The sequence below is a fragment of the Hippopotamus amphibius genome, chromosome 4 (genome assembly GCF_030028045.1).
Source record: "Hippopotamus amphibius kiboko isolate mHipAmp2 chromosome 4, mHipAmp2.hap2, whole genome shotgun sequence".
NCBI lineage: Eukaryota > Metazoa > Chordata > Mammalia > Artiodactyla > Hippopotamidae > Hippopotamus > Hippopotamus amphibius.
The window spans coordinates 100,138,402-100,161,617 of NC_080189.1; the positions used below are offsets into that span (position 1 = coordinate 100,138,402).

Sequence of the window (23,216 nt, forward strand, 5' to 3'; positions counted from 1 at the left end):
CACGTGTGCTAGTGTGTGTAGTTTCCAAACCCATCAAACCGCCTGTGGGCTGTGATACACCGAGTCCAGATTCAAAATGATCAATTTGATACTTTTGAAACATTTAAAAGTCTCATTATGGTGGGTTTACCTCATTATCTTGACTTGTTTTGGAAACAGAAAATCCCTCAAATCTTCTAGAATAGCCCTAAGTGTTCACAGCTGGAATTTGCTGAGCACCAGCCGTGGGCTGTACGCTGCCTGTGCGTCATCTCCGTTTCAATCAGAGAACGTGGAGACCACTCCAGACACACAGCTTAGAAAGGGCCAGAGTCAGAATTCAGATTCAGACGGACTGACTCTGAGGCATCTCGCTTTTCACTTCACCATGGTAAAGGCGGGCTGGAAAATTCCAGGCCCTTCTTCCTTAGGCCCAAATTTTTATTAGGGAGGATGGCCTGTGTTTCCATCCTCCATCAGTCTTCGTGCCACCAGTTGGTGAGGGTGATCTTCACAGTTCCATGATTCTTTCCAGTGGAGTGCAGGCTCCATCATTGAGGGTTTTCATGGCCTTTCAGCATTTAGCCCTCTGCTGTGAAACACAATTACATCATTTATACAAAAAACCTCAGACAACCTTATTATCTCCCACGCAGCAAGGTGATGTAAGAAGGTGAGAGCCTTTGTCAAAGGTAAGATCACGGAACTGAAATCCAACCTTTTATTGAAAGATCACCAGTGTGTGGAATGTCTAACCAGCTGGACTCCTAAATCATGTGACTGTTATTTATTTTAAACTGTCTTTAGCAACATTCCCAAGGAAGGTCCCATTGAGGAATGATGGAAATTGCATAATGAGAAGCAATCAGGGTAAAACCAGATGATAAGGGAATTTATGTTCAGAAATGTGACGTCTGTAACACAACTGAATGAACACTCCCCTTAGTGCTTCTCAAAACAACTGACTTCTTTTGACCTTTTCTTTTTTGTATATTTGTTTGTTTTTAGAAAATCCCTGGGAAGTTTAAGAAACTTTTCTCTGAACTTGAAAGTTTAACAGTAAGTAGTTGAGCCAAAGTGGACTTATTATTCAAACCGATTGCAAGTGTCAGATTTCCTTCTAGATGTCAGTGGTTGGTATCTGCACCCTACCATGTCACATAACTTAGACCAGCTCACGTCTGTATGAAAATGTAACTTTGCTCCTTACGGAGTGAAGCAAGTTAACAGTTAATGCTTCTTCGTCTCCATGGGAAAAGGTACTGAGAATGGTCCTTTTGGTATGATTTTCAGAAGGCAGATTTTTAAGTATACTCCACTTCAAAGCCTGTGAAATGAATCAGTATTATTTTAGTGTGCAATTTGTTTGCATCACTCTTTTTTCCTTTTTATTATTTCTTAGGTTTAGATACAAAATGCGCAGTTTCTTTTCAGAACACAACAAAACTGTGCTCTTGTTTCCTTGGCATTATCTATGCATTTTGAGGGCAGCTTTTCTTTGCCGTGTGCTTAACAAAAGACTGTGGGGTTACCTCATGATAGAAATTATGGAGAGGAAACTGTACTTAAGGAACCTATTTGAGGGAAAATAATAGGTCAATCAAGGTGTCTCTCCTTTGCAGTTGTTTCCCATTATTGTCAGCCAATAACTTGACTTTCATTCATTGCCTAGATTTCCTGCCCTAATTTAGTGAGTTTATTCTCCTAGGAAACCTTTATCTACTTTGTTCTTAGGAAGAACCACTCTATATCTAAGTCATGTTCAAATTGTCTAGCAAAAGTGGATTTAGAATTGTTTCTATAGCACATTGATTTTTCTTTCTCTTTGTAATCTGCTTGGTTTGGCAGGACCCTTCCCTGAATCACAAAGCCTACCGAGATGCGTTCAAAAAGATGAAGCCACCCAAAATCCCTTTCATGCCCTTATTGCTTAAAGGTAATGATTTTCCATCTTTTATGCTATGTAATTCCATCTTGCAGAAATATATCACTCTAAGTACAGAGGGCAAGAAAAGGAATCTCAGTTTATTTCTTTAAAGTAATTTCGACATTCAGACCTAACTGTTGGTTTGTGATTATTTTTTCAAATGTCCAATTATTTCCGAGATCCCTGAAATACTTAATTGTACTTAAGCAGACGTCAAAGCATTTTCACTTGACTCACAAAACTTGGCACTGGAAATGTCGGTGTTTTTATTTTACTCTACTTCTAAGCACTGTCAGTTCACTTAATTCAGCCAAGGATAAGGCTGGCATAAGGAATCCAAACGGTGATCAGTCATGTTCTACATTTGCAGCTTAAATTTCAGAGATTCAGCCCTTGGTGTGCTGCCGTGTGAGAAATACCTTTGTTCAACACAGCAGTGTAGTGTATGAAAAGTTTTGGTACCGAATATACTTTCTTCTTTCCAGGAGTGAATGCAGTTGGGAAAGTATGTGACAGCTCCGAGTTAGTCGACTAACTTCTCTTCTGTAGAGCACCAGATCATTCACCATGAAACGTGTTAGTTAAATTTACTAATGAGATCTCAGTGGTCTCTTTCACACCAAGAGGATTAATGAAAGGGAAGTTCGTTTTCATCTGGCCTGTGCACCTGACATTTAGTATATATTCTACCTATGTGCTTTCCAGGGAAAAGGGGTTTGGTCATTTTTCTTGGCCATAATTTGATACTTTCCAAGATTTTATAGGAATACTTTTTTATATTGCCTCAGCCCTTCAGTGGCTTGTAAATTCTGCTGGGTCAGGCCCCAGCGCCTACACCCATAAATGCGATTCTGGAAATGAATTGCCTGGGAACTGGGTTGCTGGCTGGCCTGGCCACCTCCTCCCCCATCGCCAGCCCCACTGGCCATAAAGCTGATACTCCCTTCTCAGCTTGTCTCAAGAACAACCAGAGCTTGGAGAAGCATTGAGTTGCTGTGCATCCCCACAGCTATTTATTTAATTTTCATCTCGTATAAAGCAATAATTTCTGTGTAACAATAGTATATTAATTAGGACACTTGAGAGGCACACAGAATGCTTCATTCAAACTCAAAAGGTTTTGCGAAATGTAAATGGATCAAGTAAGGAGAGATTGTAAAGCCAGAATAATAACTTAAAAGTTCATTTAATTCTTCACATTTATTTCTAAGATAAGTTAATTCAGGCTTATGATTTTGATTTAAAATAAAACACCAGCTGGAGAGTGGCATGTGGGAAGTAACACTTAGAATTATTTAGACACAAATAGGAAAAATAGGAAATGAAGACAAACCTGGGAAAGGAATTGATTTTAGGAAGACAAAATTTTGAAACAATAGACGTTTTTAAGGTAATGAGAAAATAGTCGACAGTGTCCCTCTAACTTAATTAGATATGAGCTAAGCTTTCTGCTATATGTTAGTGGTTTTCTCCCCCAAAATATTTAATGCAGTCAGGTGCCTCACACTTATGTCTTAGCTTGGATGCAATTTTATGCTCTGCTGAGTGTATCTAGACCTCTTTTTTGGCCGCAAAACAAATTTCCCTTTTTTTCCAGTGAAAATACATTCTCTCATTCACACTAGTAAATTAAGCTCACCCCCCACCCTTTTTTTTTATTGGAAGCTCTCTTGAGTTTAAATAAGCACTTGTTTTTCCTTTATCTTAATGTTTTTCTCACTATAAAAATAAACATTAGTACTCTATTGCATTTAATGTTACCAGTTTTATCTGAAATAATTTCTAAAGGAAAATAGGATGAAACTTTTAAATATGTGTATATGACATCTGAGATAAGACATTTGGGAGAACAGAAACGACATTAATTCTTAGCTTTTGTTAACTGCAAAATTATTTAAAAAATTTCAGTAAACCAGAGCAGCCAGCGTTTTCATGAAAACATCCCCGCCCTCCCCTCCCATGTCTCCCGCTTTGGATTGCTTTTGGTTAGAGAAAGAGACCAAATTGAACTCCTTGGGTGTTAAGAAGGATCAGGGCTCCCAGGTTTCATTTTTTGAGATAGTCAGTTCCCAATAGCACGCAGGTTATTAAGTAAGCACATAACCTAGAAATGCTTCCAGCCATCAGCTGTTGTATTTCCCAGTGAATTTCTTACTTCTGATTTACTTTTCCCTCTACTGTGGAATCCAGTTCAGAAAGTAGTGAAAGGGAAACCCTAAGTACGTGTTGGGGAAAGGATGCAGCTGAGCTAAAGGTCCAAAGCAGCTGAATAATCTATATCATGGGGTTTGGGGAGATGGTAGTCCTTCCAGTCGAGTGAATAATCAGCAGGTATCTGAAGGTAAACTGAGGTTGTGTCTGTATCTTCGAGTGCAGCTTATTGTTACAGATTTGTGGGGGTGTGTAAATAAAAGCAGTGTGAGGCGCTTCTGTGTCTTTTCCTTCTCTTTCACTTGCCATCTCTTCAGATGGCATCATTTCATCCGCAGTCCTGTTGTAAGGAAGTGTTAGGAGTGTGTTCAGGTGTCTCCAGTGAAAGGGGTCCGGCAGGTGCTCATTCCTAGTAGTCTGAACCTGGTGGGTGCCCCCAACTGCTTCACAGTCCATGACTTAGGTTCTGAGACCCCAGTTTTTTAACTCAACCACCTATATTGGTCTGTCTCTCTCATGCCTTCCTCATCATACACCTGCCTTCCATCTACATCAAAACCTTCATCCATTTTGACCCCCCGCTCCTAGGCAGCAGCCCCTTCCAGCCCTCCTTCCCTCCCCACCTGGCCTGCCTCATCCTCAAGCCAGCATCAGCCTAACAGTCCCCATCCTCAGTAAAGCCGCCATCCCCACGTGCTGACCTCGGCAAGTCCTTGAGAGCTGAGGTTAGGCAAGCTCACCCAGGCAGAGGAGAGGGAGGAGAGAGAAGGAGCGACAAAAGAAGTTGCAGAGGCCCCCACATCCCATGAATTCAGCAAGTTGGCTGTAACAGGTGATAAGAAATGGCCAAGGCCTTTCAGGTAGCAGAGAGGCACAGTGGTGAGAGGAAGCAGGCTGCCAGGCTTGAGTCCTGGCTCTGAGACTTGGAGCTGTGATCACGGGCCAGCCGTGCTCAGTCTTCGGACCACTGTTTCTTCACATTCTTTCCCATTAGGGCTTTACCTTCCAGTCTTTTGTGAGGATTCAGTTAATGCCATGTCTGACGCTGTTAATAAGTATAAGCTGTGTTAGTATCATCATCTTTGGGAACATTGCAGGAGGATGACAAACCTTGGAACGTTGGCAAAATGGACCAGGAAATTCTGACAGGGCATTTGTAATCCAAATTCGCCCGGAGTGAGGAGATAGCAGGCTCGTAGGTGGTGTTTCATGTAGATGGAGTGTAAGCGCTTCTTGCTTATTCTACCTAAAAAGATACAAGCTAACTGTGTTGGCTACTCTTTTTCTGAAGATTTTGTCAGAGACCGAAATCTTACAGCTCTATTCTGAAAGCAAAACCGTGAAAGATAATAAAATAACCAGAGAGTTTGTCATACGACTCTGTAATTGTGAATTGTTTTCCTGCTAGGACATCAGTTTAAAAAAGGAAATAAAGAAAAAAAGAGAAGGTAGAAAGCTTACGAAAATGTTGAGGTCTGGTGGGGTGGGAAGCTGTGTATAAAGGATGCGGTGAGAAAGGGGTTGGTTGTATCCTTGTATTGTGTAACTGTGTTACTCATATCGCCCCCTGGTGGACAGTCAAAGCTCAACAGCTGAGTATGTTGTAGGCAGATTTCCCAAGCACCTAGCTCGTGATTGCCCCATAGGAAGCAGCAGAATCAAAGTCTTGATTAAATGCAAATGCTTTCCCTTTCTATTTAGAGGAATTTTAATCTGTTCGTTGCAATTTTAATAAGCTTTTTGAAAACGGTGTTCATTTGGTTTGCCCTCCATATCTGTGATATAACGTGATTATTTGCACGGTCTTTAAATTGTAGTATATTTCTTACTTTGATTCTTGTCTGTGAGGATTCCCCAATGCTCAGTCACTGACCCTCTGGTCTGAGCTTTTATAAGCCATCCCCTTTCAGAGCTTCAGCTGCTGTTCTTAATGTAATGAATCCCTATCTCTTGAAGAGGCATTCCTGTAATTTTTGCAACCAAAAGGAGATTTTTATGTGAAAATCTTCTGTCACTTCAAATGCAGTGAGGCTCAAATCAAGTGTAACATGCCCGTTCTCTGAAAATGTACCTTTGTCCTACTCTCCTTACATTGTTTTCTTCATGATGCTTGCCCTCCAGTGGTTGAATAAGCCTAAAAACCTTGTCTTTTCCAAACTTGCCCCTTTCCTCACTCACTTCTGATATCCAATCAGGCCCTGGCTTTGAGAACCAGAAACCTAAACTTAAACATCCACATCTAAACCTTAGTGTTTTAAGTAAAGCAGATCCCATACACTTTGCCAGGGATTGTTAGAAAGCAAACACATAAATATCGAAATCCTTTTTGTTTCTGGGGATTCAGTTCTGTTCTGCTCAGTGTTCTGGCCTAAAAACGTAATGGACCATTAATTTATAGAGTAGTCTTAGGTTATATTAAGTAGGTTGAAGTCAAAGCTTGCCACGTTAAGAGCAAGATATACACTTGCATGAAGGTTATAATGTTTTCTCTCCACACACGTACATGATGCCCTCTCACATCAGATACTGTTCAGATTCAATTTCAAGTTGCCTGGTCAAATGCCTGAAATAATCCATAATGTTTAAGAAAAATTAATACACTGCATTGCATCTACACCTCTTCAACCCTGACTCCTGATCCTTTCCTAATGGTACATATATCTTTTTTCTTTTTAATTTTCAGATGTAACATTTATCCATGAAGGAAATAAGACATTTTTGGATAATCTAGTCAATTTCGAAAAACTGGTATGTAAAACGTCACTATTTCTCCTTGTTCCCACTATAAGGGAAATGGATCCTTTTCTTGCTCCAAGAAACAAATGGTTTACATGCTTTTCTCCACCGGATATTTGGTGATTTGTTTGCTGCATGTTGTGCATTGTCAATCAGATGCATTCCAATTAAAAATGAGTGTGCTTATATACAATGGAATATTACTCAGCCATAAAAAGGAATGAAATTGAGTTATTTGTAGTGAGGTGGATGGACCTAGAGTCTCTCATACAGAGTGAAGTAAGCCAGAAAGAGAAAAACAAATACCATGCGCTAATGCATGTATATGGAATATAAAATAATAGTACTGGTGAACCCAGTGACAGGGCAAGAATAAAGATGCAGATGTAGAGAACGGACTTGAGGACAAGGGGTGGGGGGAAGAAGGGGAAGCTGGGGCAAAGTGACAGAGTAGCATTGACATGTGTACACTACCAAAGGTACAATAGATAGCTAGTGGGAAGCTGCTGCATGACACAGGGAGATCAACTCGATGATGGGTGATGACTTAGAGGGGTGGGATAGGGAGGGTGGGAGGGAGTTGCAGGAGGGAGGGAATATGGGGATATATGTATAAATACAGCTGATTTCACTTTGTTGTACAGCAGAAACTGGCACAACAGTGTAAAGCAATTATACTCCAATAAAGAGCTTTAAAAAAGGGGGGAAGAAACATAAGTATGCTGGCAAGGTTTTGAGAGACAAATTGAAAATCTGCTTTTATTTTTGAAAACGGAACTTCACGAGATTAACATCAGTAGCTGAGTGTATGTGTTTGAAACGAGAATTAAAGCTGTAATGTTCCTGTCAGCAGGAATTCACACTCTTGAGGTTCAGCCTTGTTGCTTTAGAGGCATCTCCCTGTGTCTTGGCGTGCACTGCTTCTGAGGCACGGGACAAAGCTTTCCTTCTGGGGCGATGGATATGAAGGTGGAATTTGTAGGGTCTGCATGGGAGGGGAAGGACCACTCCTTTATCAGCCTGTGGACAAATGGTGCCACTGTGGAGAGACCACCTCATGCAAAGTGAGAAAGTGAGCTCACGAGAAAGCTGTCCCTGGCCAGTCCCTTCTTACAAGTTACTGAAATGCCTCTTTGAGAGTTATTTCCAGGACATTCCCAAGTGCTCTGCCATGCAGTGGGCTCCTCCTAGCCTTTTTCACTGGCTGCAGGCAGCGGAGTTGCCTGTAAGAGCTGAGCCACTGTGAAATAGCAGAGCCCCAAAGAGACCCAGTTGACTACAGGAATGGATTTGTCTGACAGATGAACTTTAGGGTCATAGATGAGCCTGCCATGCATGGTTAAAGATGATGTCTGTGACCGCTGTCTGTAGACCCTGATCTTTGAATGAGTGACCTTTTCAGCAATGGTAATGGATTTATGTGCACTCTTTCAGGAATCCCTCCCCCAGTTCCCTGTGAGACTGGCTCAGGCATTTGAGAGAAGGTTGAGTGAGCCGGGGGCCATGGGCCGTGACCAAAGAACAGAACCAAACTGATGAGTCCAAGCGAGGTTTGGCCTCTGACCTTTGCCTCATAGGTGCCCTGTTCTAATGGTGAGGTTAGCTCGCCACACACAGGATGAGGGGCACAGGGCCAGGACAGGTGGCTCTTGTACAACCTGAAGTCCCCAGCAGCTGGAATCTGGAAGACTGACATCTTGGAATATCTTGCCATAGCTCCAGTTTAATGATTTGAGGGGGATCGCTTTCTGGCTAATTAGTTTTGAAGTAGACATATCCATAACTTTTCAAGTCTCTCTCTCTGCACTAAGTGCTTTGGAATCCAGATCAGTTATTTTAGATACTACAGTCAAACCAACACAGCCCGAAAAAGGTATTTAAAGGATTGGGTTTTCTTGTATTTATTCTTTAGAGACTTGTTCTATGTCACCCACTAACTTTCTGAAGATCCAAGGGGCCCTCTTTGTAGCCAGAGACTATAGGCCTAACATTCTAGTCTGTAGGCAGGTTCATCTCCAGTGGTTGGAATTAATGAAGTGATTGCAGGAATATGAAGCCTCTGATCAATATTTATTTCAAACTTTGGTCAACACTCTGCTTAAGAACACCAAATAAGCTTTGGCAAGCGTGTGTGTAGATGTGGGATCAGCTTAAGACACCAAAGGACCCACTTAGCGGTCTGGTACCCTGTCCTCTGACTAACCCAGAGGAAACATGGGAGAGCCAATGTACTCTTTATATACTAACTGTTATCAATTGTTAAGGGTAGACTGGTGGTTGACCTTCTTCCCCAAAGGAACCAGTGGTTTGGTCAAGTTCATTGTGTTATTTCCCCCCTCAGATGGAGGTACCCAAATGAGAGAACAATTTGACAAAGGCAAGAATGGAATAGAGCAATGGAAAGCTTCCTACACCGTCTCTCTTTCAGTCTGACCAGAGACTCTGGTCTTCCCCTGCTTTCTTGCGTGGTCCAGTGGAAGCCTTTTAATGCCGGCGAAGGTAGTCTAGGGTCTTGTTTTCATAGAGACAAGACTTCAGACTCACCGTAGGGACGGAAACAAAGTCTAACGGTACCTCTCTTAGGGTCAATAATTGTATGTAGCCTTAATCCTTTCATAAAGCTTAAGGAAATGACATGGCATACATAGGTAACCTTTTATTTTATATTTTACATTCCCGAAGAGAACTCTTATTATAAAGACAGCTAGAAGACAAGTGCCGTGATGCATGCCTGCAGCAGGCCCACAGCACACAAGCACAGCCATCGGGCGCTTGCTAGCACGTCATTTCTAAAGAGAGCAGATTTTGTAGTGTCACTGAGTCCCTGGTCCTCAGAGCAGATGGCACTTAAGATGAAGCATGCCTCATGCTGACCCCTCCTTGCGCAGAGAAGACACGGTGAAGTCAGAATTTTTTTCTAGAAGGACAAAACTCTATTTTACATTGTACATAGCCCTACGTTGGATACCAGAGAGTGAAACTGAATTTCCTAGTAGTCAGTAGTTTCAGCACAGTTCTTAGCAAAAGACAGGGTTTCTCCTCAGCTGTTGATAAAATAGCATCATCTTTCACAATAATGAACCAGTAGAACCTAACTGAATTAACTTGTGAGAAGCCAGTTCCTCATGATGGATATCAGCCGGTGAGCAGATAAGTCAGTGGGTTATCTTTATCAGGCTGATCCAGGCCAGCACATGAGGTCTAAGAACCCGGAACCCAAAGTGCTCATTGGATCTAATAAGTTTTCCATTGTTCCCCACGCTGCCTCAGCAGCTCCACATGTTTCAGCCTCAGACTGTTAAATAATGAAGAAACAAATGCTTTCTCCTTTTCTTCTCTTTATCCCTCAGTGTTGAGAGCATCATCTTTTATCATAGCCTCTCCCCCTCCCCCCTCAGAAAACCTAAAGATGAGATCAGGGCTCGGGTTTCAGTGCCGCCCTGAGTACCTCGCCTTGCATCAGCTGTGCAAATGCACGTGATAAAAATCAAGGTGACGCCACACCTAAAAACAACGAGGAAACTGTTCTGGGAACAGTGGTAAAATTGGGGGAAGGAAACTTAACAATACCTTCACAGACATGAGTCAGGTCTCATTTCCTTTACAAGTGCGACGCGAGTTGCTGCTACAATCACTGTCCTATTTAGTTTTTTCACTATTGAGTAAAAATATGATAGAAATGCAGCCTGTGAGAACCATTTAATAAGTAGGTCATATTCAAATAATGTTTCTGGAGATCTGCTGAATTTTAAGTAAATTTTTTTTTTTTAGTCTTAACATTATTTTAGCAATAATTCTTTGAGAGTTTGCTGTATATAGATGATCAGTGTGTAGGCAGGACATGAAAGATGATGGCCCAAGGTACAAACTGTATTTTATTGATTTTATGTACAAAATATACAAGGATATATTGTAAAGCGCAGGCAATATAGCCAACATTTTATAACTGTCAGTGGAGTGTAATCTCTAAAAATTTTGAATCACTATATTGTACACTTGAAACTATTGTAATACTGTCAATCAACTGTATTTCAATTATAAAAAAAAAAAAAGATGATGCCCATTTAGGAAGGTTTGGAGGACCAGATCATGAATAATGTTAATTCTTGAATTATAGGGTAACGTTTGAATGTAGTATAAAACAGAGTAGGGCGTCACTGTAGACTTGCAGAAGGCTAGAACATGATGACGAGTGTTTGGAGATTATTCTGACAACTGCACAGGCGGAAGTATAGTGGAGACTGCTCTTGTCCTAAATGTTACCTTGCCTTTACCATGTAAAACTGACTACTGTCGAGAGAGCTGGAAGACAGTTGCAGGTACACAAGTATGAAGCGAGGGGATCTTGTCAAAAGGAACGAGTTGCGAGTTTAAGAAACCTTTGCCTGGAGATCAGTAAGAACTTTAGAAATTAAAGCAGGAAACGGAAGACTATAAAAGGAAATGAAAATAGCAAACAAGAAAGAGTCTCTGTAAAGATATTGATATTTTAGAAAATGTTCATCTTTCGTAAATATCTCATTTCCTATCACCATTTAAATTACTTGAGTCTTTGATTCCACACAAATTCCTGCCTCCCTTCAGCAAGCATGTGTGAAGATGTGTGTGCGTCGTGTGGTAGGTGCTGGGCGTGCAAGGCACCTGGTCTCGTGGTACCTGGTCTAGAGGAGGAGGAAGGTTCCACAGTGACCACAAGGCAAACCCAGTGCACACTGTCCACAGGACAGTGGGATGGTTGAGAACGGAGCCTTCCAAGTCCAAAAGGGAGGCCTCAGGAAGGTTTCATGGGGAGAAGGTAAAATCTTTCCTGAAGTGGAAGCATAAGCGAATGTGGGCCAGTAGGTGAGGGTGGGCATGCTGCTTTTTTTTTTTAATATGTATTTTTTGAATATTTTTTTTTCCTTTTGTTTTCTCTTACCTGAGCTATAGCTGATATACAATAGTGTATGTTACAAGTGTACAACATTGTGAATCATAGTTTTAAAGCTTATACCCCTGTTTATAGTTATTGTAGAATATTGGCTGTATTCTCTATGTTGTACTATATCCTTGTAACTTATTTATTTTATACATAATAGTTTGTACTCCCTAATCCCCTTCCCCTATCTTGCCTCTCCCTCCTTCTCTCTCCCCACTGGTAACCAACCAGTAGTTCTGTATTTCTATGGTCTGTTTTATTTTGTTATATTCACTAGTTTCTTTTATTTTTTAGATTCCACATATAAGTAATATCATATATTATTTGTCTTTCTCTGACTTATTTCTCTTAGCATAATACCCGTCAAGTCCATCCATGTTGTTGCAGGTGGCAAAATTCCATTCTCTTTTATGGCTGAGTAATATTCCATTGTACATATACACCACATCATCTTTATCCATTCATCTGATTGATGGGCACTTAGGGTGCTTCCATATCTTGGCAATTGTAAATAATGCTGCTATGAACATTGGGATGCATGTGTCTTTTTGAATTAGTGTTTTCATTTTCATCAGATATATGCCCAGGAGTGGAATTGCTGGGACATATGGTAGTTCTGTTTTCAGTTTTTTGAGGAACCTCCATACTGTTTTCCACAGTGGCTGCATCAGTTCACATTCCCACCAACGTTGTACAGGGGTTCCCTATTCTTCGTGTCCCCACCACCATTTGTGGTCTTTTTAATGTTAGCCATTCTGACAGGTGTGAGGTGATATCTCATTGTGGTTTCAATTTGCACATCTCTGATGATTAACAGTGTCGAGCATCTTTTCATATGCCTGTCAGGCACTGTTGTGTCACCTTTGGAAAAATGTCTGTTCAGGTCTTCTGCCCATTTTTTAACCGAGTGGTTTTTTTTCTTTTTTTTTTTTCTTTTGATGTTGAGTTGTATGAACTCTTTATATATTTGCATATTAACCCCTTATCGGTCATATCATTTGCAGGTATTTTCTGCCATTCAGTAGGTTGTATTGTGCTGCATTTCTTTGCAGTATGTTTTCCCATGGCTCAGTTAGAATCTGTGCAAATGGGGTTGAGAGCCACTATTTCTGCAGACAAGGTCTAAATATTCTTCTGTAATCCAAACTCAATGTAATCAGTTAAAGTTAGGTCCAGCACCAAGTATAGCTCCTCCGTTTGCACCCAAAGGTATTAAGACTACCCAGCCAGCCTCACAGCACTGCTACTTCATCAACACCCGAAACGACCCTCCCACTGATCTCTTCCCTCTTCTGCCTCCCAGCATATGATTGCAGACACCGTCCGAACCCTGAGGCACTGCAGGACTAACCAGTTCGGTGAGTCATTGGAACTGGGTGTGGCATGTTAGGTTACCATCCATTGGTACAGACTGCAGCCTGTACCATGTATTTGGTGGTAAAAAAAAAAAAAAATTAAACAGATGACAAAATATCATGTGCACATCATATGCGTGTACTGTGTTCTCCCCGTTTCATCACTGCATGTTTGGGATGCAGAGCAGGACAGGAAGTGACAGCTTTTTATCCTCTCCTGGCAGCCAGGTTGCACTGTGCATGGCGACTTTAGACGACCAGAAGTCCCACTCCACCCCTGACCCAGAAAGTCTTGTTCGCTTGCCCGCTGGCTCAGAACTACCCGTGGGCTTATCAAGGGTGACCCTGTCCTCAACCTCCTTGCTTGGAGCCTTCCTGGAATAGGAATGTAGTTTGTAAAAAGTGCCTAAAGCAGCCTTCCGGAGTCTTTTCTCCTCTCCAACGAAAACTTCCTGTTTGGAGCTGCCTTTCCCTGAAAAAGTATTTTTCTGAGCACTTTGTAGACTCCCCACTGAGAATAATGTATGTAGGAATATTTGCTCCTTTTAAATCTCAAGAATAATTTACACTATGTTTAAATGATATTAGAACATGGCAGGCAGGAAGGAAATCAACTGTATTGAGTTCAAGGAGCTTTCACGTGGGCAGTGGCATGCTGACCCTTGTGCTGGTGAGTGGAGGTTATACCCCCTGTGGGTGCAGAGCTGAGAACCCAGGCTCAGCGAGGTTCATTCATTCAGCCCTTACTCAGACCAGGTACCTGACCCCCGGCCCATACCCTTCCTTCGCCTTGTGCAGACTCTGCATACAAAAGGCAATTAAAAGAACAAACAAACAGAGTTCAGTAATTATAAATCATTCAAAAGTAACCACTAAGTAAAACTTATTTTGTTAAGTAATACTTCCTCATTGTAAGCCAGTTTTTTTTTTTTTTTTAAACAATACAGAGGCATCTATAAAGCAGAACAATCCACTTCCTAAGGAAAATATTGCTAACAATTTGGTACATATTCTTAAAAATTTTCTTTCTGTTCACACCGGTCTTGGGCAGCGATGTTGTCCTCCAACAAAGCCACTGAATGTCTGTGTGGATTACAAAGTTTCTGTTCGAAAGAGAGAATTATAAACACAGGACCTAATTTTCTAAATGTTCACAGCAATGAATACCATTTGATACATGCTTATATAATTCTCCCTTAACTACCCAAGGGCAATGCCGTTTAAATAGAAATAGCAATAACATTGTCATGGAGATTCATTCAAGTGTACAAGCATAATATTACTGGTGAATAAAGGATTTGTATTTCTTTCCTCCTCCTTTGCTTCCTAAGTACTCAGCTAATTCTGAGACCTCAGTCTCACTTACCAAGAGATTCAGGTCTATATACACTGCAAGTGTGGGCAGGAAGGTTATACCGGTGCGGCTGGCCTTGACTCTGCCGTGGAGCTCCCATCACCAGAGAGTAAGTCTGCGTAGCGCAAAGCAAGGGAGAAATGTAAATAACTATCAGGCCAGTTCGTGTTTTGTATTTTAAATAACTATCGGGCCAATTCGTGTTGCTTTGATCTTTACAAATCAAGTTTGGAACCGAATTATCTAAATTCATTTTGACAGTTTTTATAGGCAGAGTTAACCAGCGTCAACACTTGGGATAAAATAACGTTCATCCAGCCACTTAGAGGTTAGGAAGTGCCACGCAAGGGTCACTTGGCATGGTTGGAAGCATTCCTCCTGCCATCTTTTTAAGGCTGAAAAGTTAACAACAGAACTGTCTTGGTAGCATCATGTTTTCTAAACCAAACAAGGCGGAATGGTAAACACTTTAACGCCTGGTGCTTTTGCGTGTTGAAACCAGGAAGCCTGGCCTTGTTTCTATTTAACCTGAGAACTACAAGCCATCCACGATGTACAAGCCCTAAATTATTTCCTCAGAAAATGTATTTATGAGGAAGGTATTTCCTCCTCACAGAGGAGGGAAAAATGGGTTTTCACCAAGAGAAAAAATTTGTGCATTAAAATGCTTAGCCCCCTGGGGCTCTTCCTGCTCCAGCCGAACTCCCTCCCCCCCCCCCCCCCCCCCCCCCGCCCCCGTCTGAAATCCCAGGAAGGAAGAAGACTCCCAGTTACATTGTCTCTCTGGAGGGCAGCTTAGCGCATCCCCAGGCCTTGAGGGGTTCTTTGTTTCTGACTTGTCCAGGCTACTCTCTCTCTGGTTCCATATTGGAGCTGTCTGCAGCATGGCACACGGGGTTCAGAGGGCACTAAAGCCTCTGGTGGCCCTTCAATTGCCCTGCATTTGGGAGTAGAAACCCCCTGGCCCTGTCCTTTGCTGGGTGGATGTTACCACATCCACATACTTCCTGAACCTGCTTTGCCTGTTCACCAGACCTTCAGTTCACTTCCGCGATATCCCTTCATTCGATTGTTCCCTTAGTTTTTTTCCCCCAAAATAAGGACACCAGAAGATTATACAACATCCAAAAAAAGAAAAGGACTGTTGTGTCCACGCAGTCACCAGGTTAGCAGTGACATCCGGCAATTCCAGCCTGAGAGATAAGAGCCTGTGAAAGCCGTTTAACGGGGCAGTCACTGAGCTGGGCTGTATAGCGTGGGAGCTGAGACCACAGACTCAGGGTCCTCACCGCCTGGGTCCTGGTCCTGCTCTCCCACGTACCTGCTAGGTGTGTGCTGTTTCCCGTTCTGTAGAGGGAGATAAAATAACAATCACTAAATACTGTATAATGTTAGGAGAAGTTGCTCTATCAATGTTGGTAAAACAGACGTCTTGCCAATCTAATTGTCTGACCTGTGGAATTTAGTCTGAGCTGAAAAAGCGTCTCTGTGGTTAGCATAAAGACATCTCTTCTGGGATTCTGACGGAGAGTCTGCCTTCGGGATTTACTCTCCACCTTCATGTGGGGCTTCACCGGTATTTAGAAATCGCATTACTGCTCTCATGAGATTAACTTTTTGCCTCCCCCCAAACAGGAGGTGACACATCCCCAAAAGAGCACCCAGAGTTAAGAGCCTACGTGCATCACCTGTACGTCATTGACCGCCAGCAGGCCCTGTTCGAGCTCTCGCACAGGATCGAGCCGCGCGTCTGAGCCCCGCCACCCCACCACCTCGCCTCCCCTCCTCTGGCCCCACAGCCCCGGGAGCTACAGGGATGGCAGCGCCGAGCACGTTGCTTTCCTGCCAGAAAAGAAGTTGCTGAGTTTTATCAGTGTATCACAAGACGTACACAGGAAAGCCCCCCAGAACGTGCTCGGGAAGTGATGTCGGCAGCCAGAGATGGGGCGAGGCTGCTCTTGGAAGGAGAAGGCAGGTGATTCCTCGGAAAGGAGAAGTCTGGTTTCTCAGCGTCCCCTTGTTGAGCCAATCCAGTTTCACTTTGAGATGCACCAACGTCAAGACGAGAGACCGTCTCTTGTCACGCGGTGACCACATATCTCAGTAAGAGCGTGCGGGAGCCAGGGAGGAGTTTTACTATGCCTGGCAGTAGATGACTGCTTATAGGCTGTCAAAGAAGGAGCTCGTTTGAACAGCTGAAGACAGGGATGGCATCTCTCGGTTTCCGGGGAGACGGGACTGAGCTCTGTCTTGACGAACTATGACATCACCCAAAGCCCCTTGCATCTAGGGAGTTAGTGAGGACCTGCAGCTGGCATCCCTGCTCTGACCTCCAGAAGAGAAACGTCAAGGCATGCACTTCCTGGCATCCACAATCATTTAGTGATGTATGCTTGCAGGTGAAATTTGTTTCTGCACAACTGATTTACAGCTGTAGGCAAGTTCACGTCATGTTGCCAACACAGAAAAATAATTGTCTTTAAGAAATTGACTCATTGTTTAATTTCTGGGAATTTTCTTCCCATGTGCAAGCAGGCTCTCATCTCTTCTTGGATACAATACGATTTTTGGCAAAAGCACCATGCCTGTCACATTGCAGGCACTCTGTTTCTGGAGGTGACAGAGTCACAGAGGTCTGCCTTCCTGTGCCTGGCGATGCCCTCGTGTTTTGCATGCTTCCAGCAGCCTTGTGCCCTCAGTCTGGAATGAGAACAGCCAGTACAAGGAAGTTAAGTGGGATTTCACACGTGAAGCACTTAGTGCTCCCTGGAGAAAAACGAGGGATTAAAATAGTGGTGATTGCCTATCTTTCAACAAATGAAAAGAGCCCCCAAAGATCCAAATGTCTGACTTATGTTGGACACTTAGAAGTCCTAGAGTCCACCTCCCAACCAAGGCAGAGAGCCTTTCTATAATTTGCCTTTTTTTTTTTTTTTTCATTCAGAGTCTCTTTTTATTCCCATTTTTACAGGCTGGGGCTCCTACAGTAAATAAGACCTCTTGCTGTTCTCAAGAACAGGTTAGAGGATTTTCCTCAACCTTCAAATGAACAAAAACGCCTGTGGGATACAATAACGAAATCCATCCCTACCAGCTAGATCCTTGTCACTTTGCTAAAATACAAGGGCCCTGCTTCATGTATCAGGTCCATTCATTTTCCACACATGTGACCCCGGTGCCCCTCTCACCACTCCCGCCTGGTCCTCTCCTAGGTGCCCGCACAGAATCGCTTCCTTTTGTGTCATCAGTGCCTCATTACTGAGGTGTGTCCAATGTGTACTGACACCTGTTTATAGCGGTGCTGTTTCCTGGGCTCAGGAGCCACGCTGTGCTGGAGAGAGCACTGGAAGGAACCACATGGAGCCAAAAAAGGGGTAGGACTTCGAGAGAGAGTCTCTCCCAGCATGTCAGACTTCAATCCTGAAAATTAGCAGGGCTTTATAGAAAGGCACCATCCAGGGCTAGTTCATTCAGAGAGATGCCCCAGGCTGCTGGGAATGGAATGAGACGTGGGGGGCGATCAGAGCCATCAGAACCAGGGAGAGGAGACTTCTCTTGCGGCTGGTCAAACACTGGGAAAGCTCTCCCCTTGGCGATTACTGAGGACGCTGGTGGACAGCACCAGTGTGTGTTCTAGTCTTTTCTCTATGCTTGGGAGTCGCATTTGGCCCTTCTAATCATATGAGGCCATTTTGACGTAGTCTCTGTGTTTTACAATTTAAGTGGTTTTTCACATTAGATCTTCATTGCTGCAGCTAAAACTATTGCAGTTGCTCCAGTGGAGAACTACTTCAGCATAGCACCTGCTGCTTGGACCTCAACTCAGATATCTGCATGGCCAAACGAACGCATGCGTACATCACACCTAAAGGGATTTCGAGGGTGTAGTCAGAGTACCCCACCCCCGTGGTATGGGTGGAAACAGACTGGGGAGAGGACGGCACTTGCCCACTGTTCCCTCCAGCTGTGGTCACCTGGCTCTCGGGGCAGCAAAAGGAAAGGATGATCTTGTTTGGTTTAGATGTGCTTTTCCATCCCTGTCTTCTGAAAGTCAAAATCTCCAAATCATCCTGAAGTTTAACTACCATCTCCAGAGGTTTCCCAGGCAGCAACTCTCAGAAATTTCAGAAGCACTGAGAAGACTTGAATCTGGAATCAAAGAATTAAAGGCAAAAATCATGGGAACCAGATTCAGGGCAACAGGAAGCTCTTTCTAATGAGTCTGGAGCTATGCAAGCAGACAGGCTGCAAGGGACTCAGGCAGGGTCCCTGTTAGTAGGAATGGGTCCTATTCCCTCACCAAATGGCTGCCAAGGCTTCTTGACAATAGGTTTTGTTCTGGCCAGAAGGGTGGCCAGGAAGATGTGTAAGCTCCTTCCCAACTCTATTAGATTTTCACAATCGCACGAAATCTCCATTCACTCTGAAAAACCTCCTGTAATCTGCAGGCTTCACCAGCGAGGGATGGGTGGGCACTTGTCAGGGAGTTCTTTTGGCGACAGCACAACTTTCAGACAGTCCTGTGGGTCTTCGGATTTGTCAGCATTCCAGCAAACCACCCCTGCTTAGAAGTTAGCACAGGACAGATTCCTATAGGCAAAGTCACAACCATTCCAAAAAAATTAAAAAAAATTTTTCCATACGTATTTGCAGATGCTCCAAAGACCATAGTGTTTTAAATTCACCCTTCCTTACAGTCTGCACGATTGCCAGATGATTGCAGTGATACATATTAGGGCCTGCATTCACATTTTTCTGGTATCTCTTCAGAATAAATTCATTTTCTTAGACCCCTATGCACACGCAAGCTGGGTGGAGCATTCCTTACACTCAGAGGCATGAGGACAAAGTAAAAGCCCACCCCAGTTTGTAGGGAGATGTTGCACTAAGTATATATACTCACCTCCAAATAGGGAGAAACGGTGGCATGAAAGAGAAGGTGCTGGTGGCTTTTGATCCCTGGAGCTGGGCTTTCACTGCTGCCCCGATCCCCGCCCCGTCTTTTTGTTGCGGCCATCACCCACACCGCAGACCTCCAATGTCCCTAGATGGCACAACTAATCCGAGCTTCTCAGAAACTAGGGGAAGATCAGGTCCACGGTGGTGGTCGAACACGGAGTTTCTTTTAAATGCTTTGAAAACATGTCCTTAAAATTTCAGTCCGCTTATTAACGAGTGAGCCATTGTGCTTAAAACTAGTGCTGGAAAAAAAGTTTTTAAAAATTGCCAAAAAGTTAGATGGAAATGTACTATATAAAGCAAAGCTGTATATACTAAACATTTTTTAGCAGAGTAATATTTATTTGCATAGCCTATTTATTGTATTCGTATTACACTGTTATTAAATACCGGGATGAAATCGATGACCAGAAGCAAGGACTCTCGCCTTCTTACGTATCATTAATTAGGACTGCTGTGGTGTCGTCAGCTTGTGTTACCAGTTAGAAGATAGAAAACCCGCAATCAGGGCGTCTACCTAACTTCTCAGGGACTACACTTCGTAGTTTTCCACCATTAGAAGAGCTGGTAAATATGAAACATTTGTGGAATTACCAAAATTGCCATTAACAGTATTTCCTTTCTCATGTTTCATGCTTTCTGCTTCTGTATATATGACTGTGCTGTGTATTTATCAAAGCTAGTAAGCAATAATTTATATGTAAAAATGGTCAAGCAATATAAGGTGAAAACTTATATAAGTCACTGTTACCTTATCTTGTATTTTCAAGTGTTTTTTTAAAAACTGCTTTTCCAAATATAAGAGTATGTTCAAAGATTCACGCCTCTTGCTTCGTGATGTCCGCGGGCTCTAGGTGCACTCCAGCAGCGTATTACGCTCAGGTGTTTGGAACTCAGAAATCATCGGCTCGCTGAGCAGGCTACAGGTAGGTGAAGAGATTCTCAGGCGGCCCATAGAAGCCTCAATCCCTTATGCTACCATTGAGTTATTGCAGGCCCTAAACACCCTGTGTGGGAAATCGCACCGTATTCTGGGATTTGGAGACTCCAGTAACCCCTCTCATTACCTCACCCCGCTCAAGTAGGACCAGATGCTCTCCCTTCCTTACCAGCCCAGACACTGAGGGAAGCTCCAAGCCCTGGTGGCGATGCCCTAGGCCTGGACCGCGGCAGCACAAGAGCTACGGGGAGGGGACGATGAGGCACAGGGGTGGTGATGCTCTACCGGGACGGAAAGGCAAGGCTTGCATACACTGGGGTAGACCACCATTCAGACTCTCCTCTCCTCTTCCCCCCCGGAAGGATTGTGCCTCCTGCACATGGGTGTCAAGCTTGGCCTTTGCCATGTGCTGCTCCCTCCCTGCAAGTGAATTCTGTCGCTCACCACGTTGAACTCAGAACTGGCCAAATGTCTTCATCTGCCCCTTGAAAAAAGGGGAGACGCGACCTGTGTGGCTTGAAAATCAAAGCTTTGAAGTAGCCTGTGCCTGCCATGTCTCCTCTGCTAGGAGACCCGCAGTGTCCAGGTAAAAGTGTCTCCATCTACTGGACTCTCCAGATTGTGAAGGATATGTGATGAGTGAGAAATAAAACATCATCATTAGAAGCCGCTGAGATTGCATGGCAGGGTGGGGGTGGGGAGGCTACACGGGCAGAATTTCACCTAAGCTGACGAATACAGTCTCCAGGACACTGCTTTCTGGATAAACGGCCCTTTCCCTCGGTCCATGTGTGGACGATAGTACCGCCTTTGCATGTTACACAATGGATAAAACCACCGGCTGTCCTCTATCCATGCAAAGAGCTAATGTTTACATGGGAAAAGATAAAGACCAGATGATTTTCTTGGGTTCTTGATCACTAGGACGGGGCACTCTGTGAAACAAAGGAAAATGGGAAGAGATCGCATGGAGGAGAATGGCCTCTCAGACAGACACAGGGGAGCAGAGAGAGGAGGACCACTGAGCTTGACCGCTTCATCACTACATCTGTGGGCTCAGGCCCGGATGTGGAGCAGAGCAGGAAAGGAGGGGAGGATGGAAACCCTAGGCTCTAGCTTCGGAAGGGAACCGGCGAAAGGGAAATTCCCATTGCTCAGGACCCTTGGAGATGTTCTTTCCTGGGATTGTCTGTACTGGGAAGACGAAGGCTCCCACAGACTGAGAAGCTGGTTCTTGTTCAGATTAGCAGACCTCAAAAGGAATTTTCTGATCCTGGGGCACTAGCTACAAAATCAGATTTCGGAGGATGAGAGTTCCAGGTCTGGTCCAGTTCTTCAAAGTCTTCTGGATCCCCAGTGAGCCACTTGCGTATTTGCTTTCCATTTACTACTTTAAACGAATGAAAGTCCTAAAGCTTTAGACTTGCTAATGTCCTTCAGTAAAGCATTGCTGCTCCTGAAGGCAGCAGGTACGCCTTAATAGAGAAGACCCTCAAGGTAGCCCCAGCCTTGCTCGCCTGCAATGCAACCCTGGGAAGCAGTATTGAGCCCTCCTCTCCCGAAGGCCCCTTGCCTGCTCTGGGAAGTGTAGAGGTTCCCAAGTTGTCTGTGTGTGGTTAGAGGGCTAGACGCTGTAATCTCTAGTTTGAACTTGAGTGAAAATAGTCACATTCTGAGAAAATCCCTGCAGTGGTCACCTTGGTCTTGAGGCCTGACCAAAAACAAACAAAAAGCAAAAAAACAACCAGCGAACCAAACAAAAAAACCCAACGCAGCAGTGAGATTGAAGTCTCAAGATGAGACTTCAATGAGCCCACATGGGGAGAATTACGGCAGATGGCAAGATCTTTCCCAAGCTCTATAGCAGCAGTGGCTCTCTGGTGTCTCATAACTGTTAAGTCCCTTTCTCCTGGAGAACCTTGTATGGCCAGTGATGGCCAAGTGCCAACAATTGGAACAGACTATCGTGACTCCTCACATCCAACACCCCTTGCTCATCAGGTTCTCCACCAGCTGCTCTGTCCCCACTCTCCCTGCATGAGGTCAGGCCCTCACTATCCATTACTTCAATCATTACAGTCACCTACCTAGGCTTCCTCCCTTTAGTCTAAATTTCCCCCTTCAAAATTTTTTTTCTTTTTTTTTTTTCTTTTTTCTAAAATACAGATGGGATCATGTCTGCCCTAGCTCAAAATCCTTCAGCAGCACCTCCCAAGCTATAGAACTAAACCTCAATAGCATACAGATTCACATTCTGGCCTCTACTTGTCTGTCCAGGGCCAAAGAGATGGGGAAGATGCCCCAGGAGATGAATAGTTTGGTACTGCCTTTAAACTGCTATTCTATGCGGGGAGATTCATTGATTCCTACTAATAAGAATGCCAGTTGAAAATAACATGCTCCTGGGACTTCCCTGGAAGTCCAGTGGTTAAGCCTCTGTGCTTCCACTGCAGAGGGCACGGGTTTGATCCCTGGTCAGGGAACTAAGGATCCTGCATGCCGCGTGGCAGGAGCCCCCCCGCCAAAAACAACAACAACAACAAAAAAAAAAAAACACATGCACCAAACCTTTGCTAAATAAGTAAGTGTATGTGAGACTTATTTGCTCCTTTTAAGATGTGAAATCTTGAAGCCAGACTGATAGGGATGCAGAGCTAGCTGAGGTCGGCGGGGCAGGACGGGGCCGGGCCGGGGCTCTACCTGTATTTGCCGCAGCTCTCCCGGTGAGGAAGACTGGTTGGGAGAATGGTGCTTAGGCTGGAATGAGATGTAGTATTTCTTCCACTGAAAGATCCCCAATCTTTGCCTCTTGGCTGTTGGTAGATCTGTCAGCTTTTTAAGCAGCAGTGGAGGCCGCCTGCCTCACGGGGCACTGTTCTCACATAGAGCACCCCTGG

The 23,216-nt window shown here is 43.8% G+C and overlaps 1 protein-coding gene across 4 annotated transcripts in view; it reads left to right on the forward strand.

The window, feature by feature from the left end:
• The window catches only part of RAPGEF5 (Rap guanine nucleotide exchange factor 5), a 231,250-nt gene extending 211,054 nt beyond the window's left edge, over positions 1 to 20,196 (forward strand). For all 4 annotated transcript variants that reach the window (XM_057730812.1, XM_057730810.1, XM_057730811.1 and 1 more), the window contains 5 exons: positions 988 to 1,038; positions 1,828 to 1,915; positions 6,741 to 6,805; positions 13,015 to 13,069; positions 16,056 to 20,196. In XM_057730812.1, coding sequence (XP_057586795.1) covers positions 988 to 1,038; positions 1,828 to 1,915; positions 6,741 to 6,805; positions 13,015 to 13,069; positions 16,056 to 16,174 — 378 coding nt within the window. In that variant the 3' untranslated portion in view covers positions 16,175 to 20,196. The remainder of the gene's footprint in view (positions 1 to 987; positions 1,039 to 1,827; positions 1,916 to 6,740; positions 6,806 to 13,014; positions 13,070 to 16,055) is intronic.
• Positions 20,197 to 23,216: the final 3,020 nt, after the last annotated feature.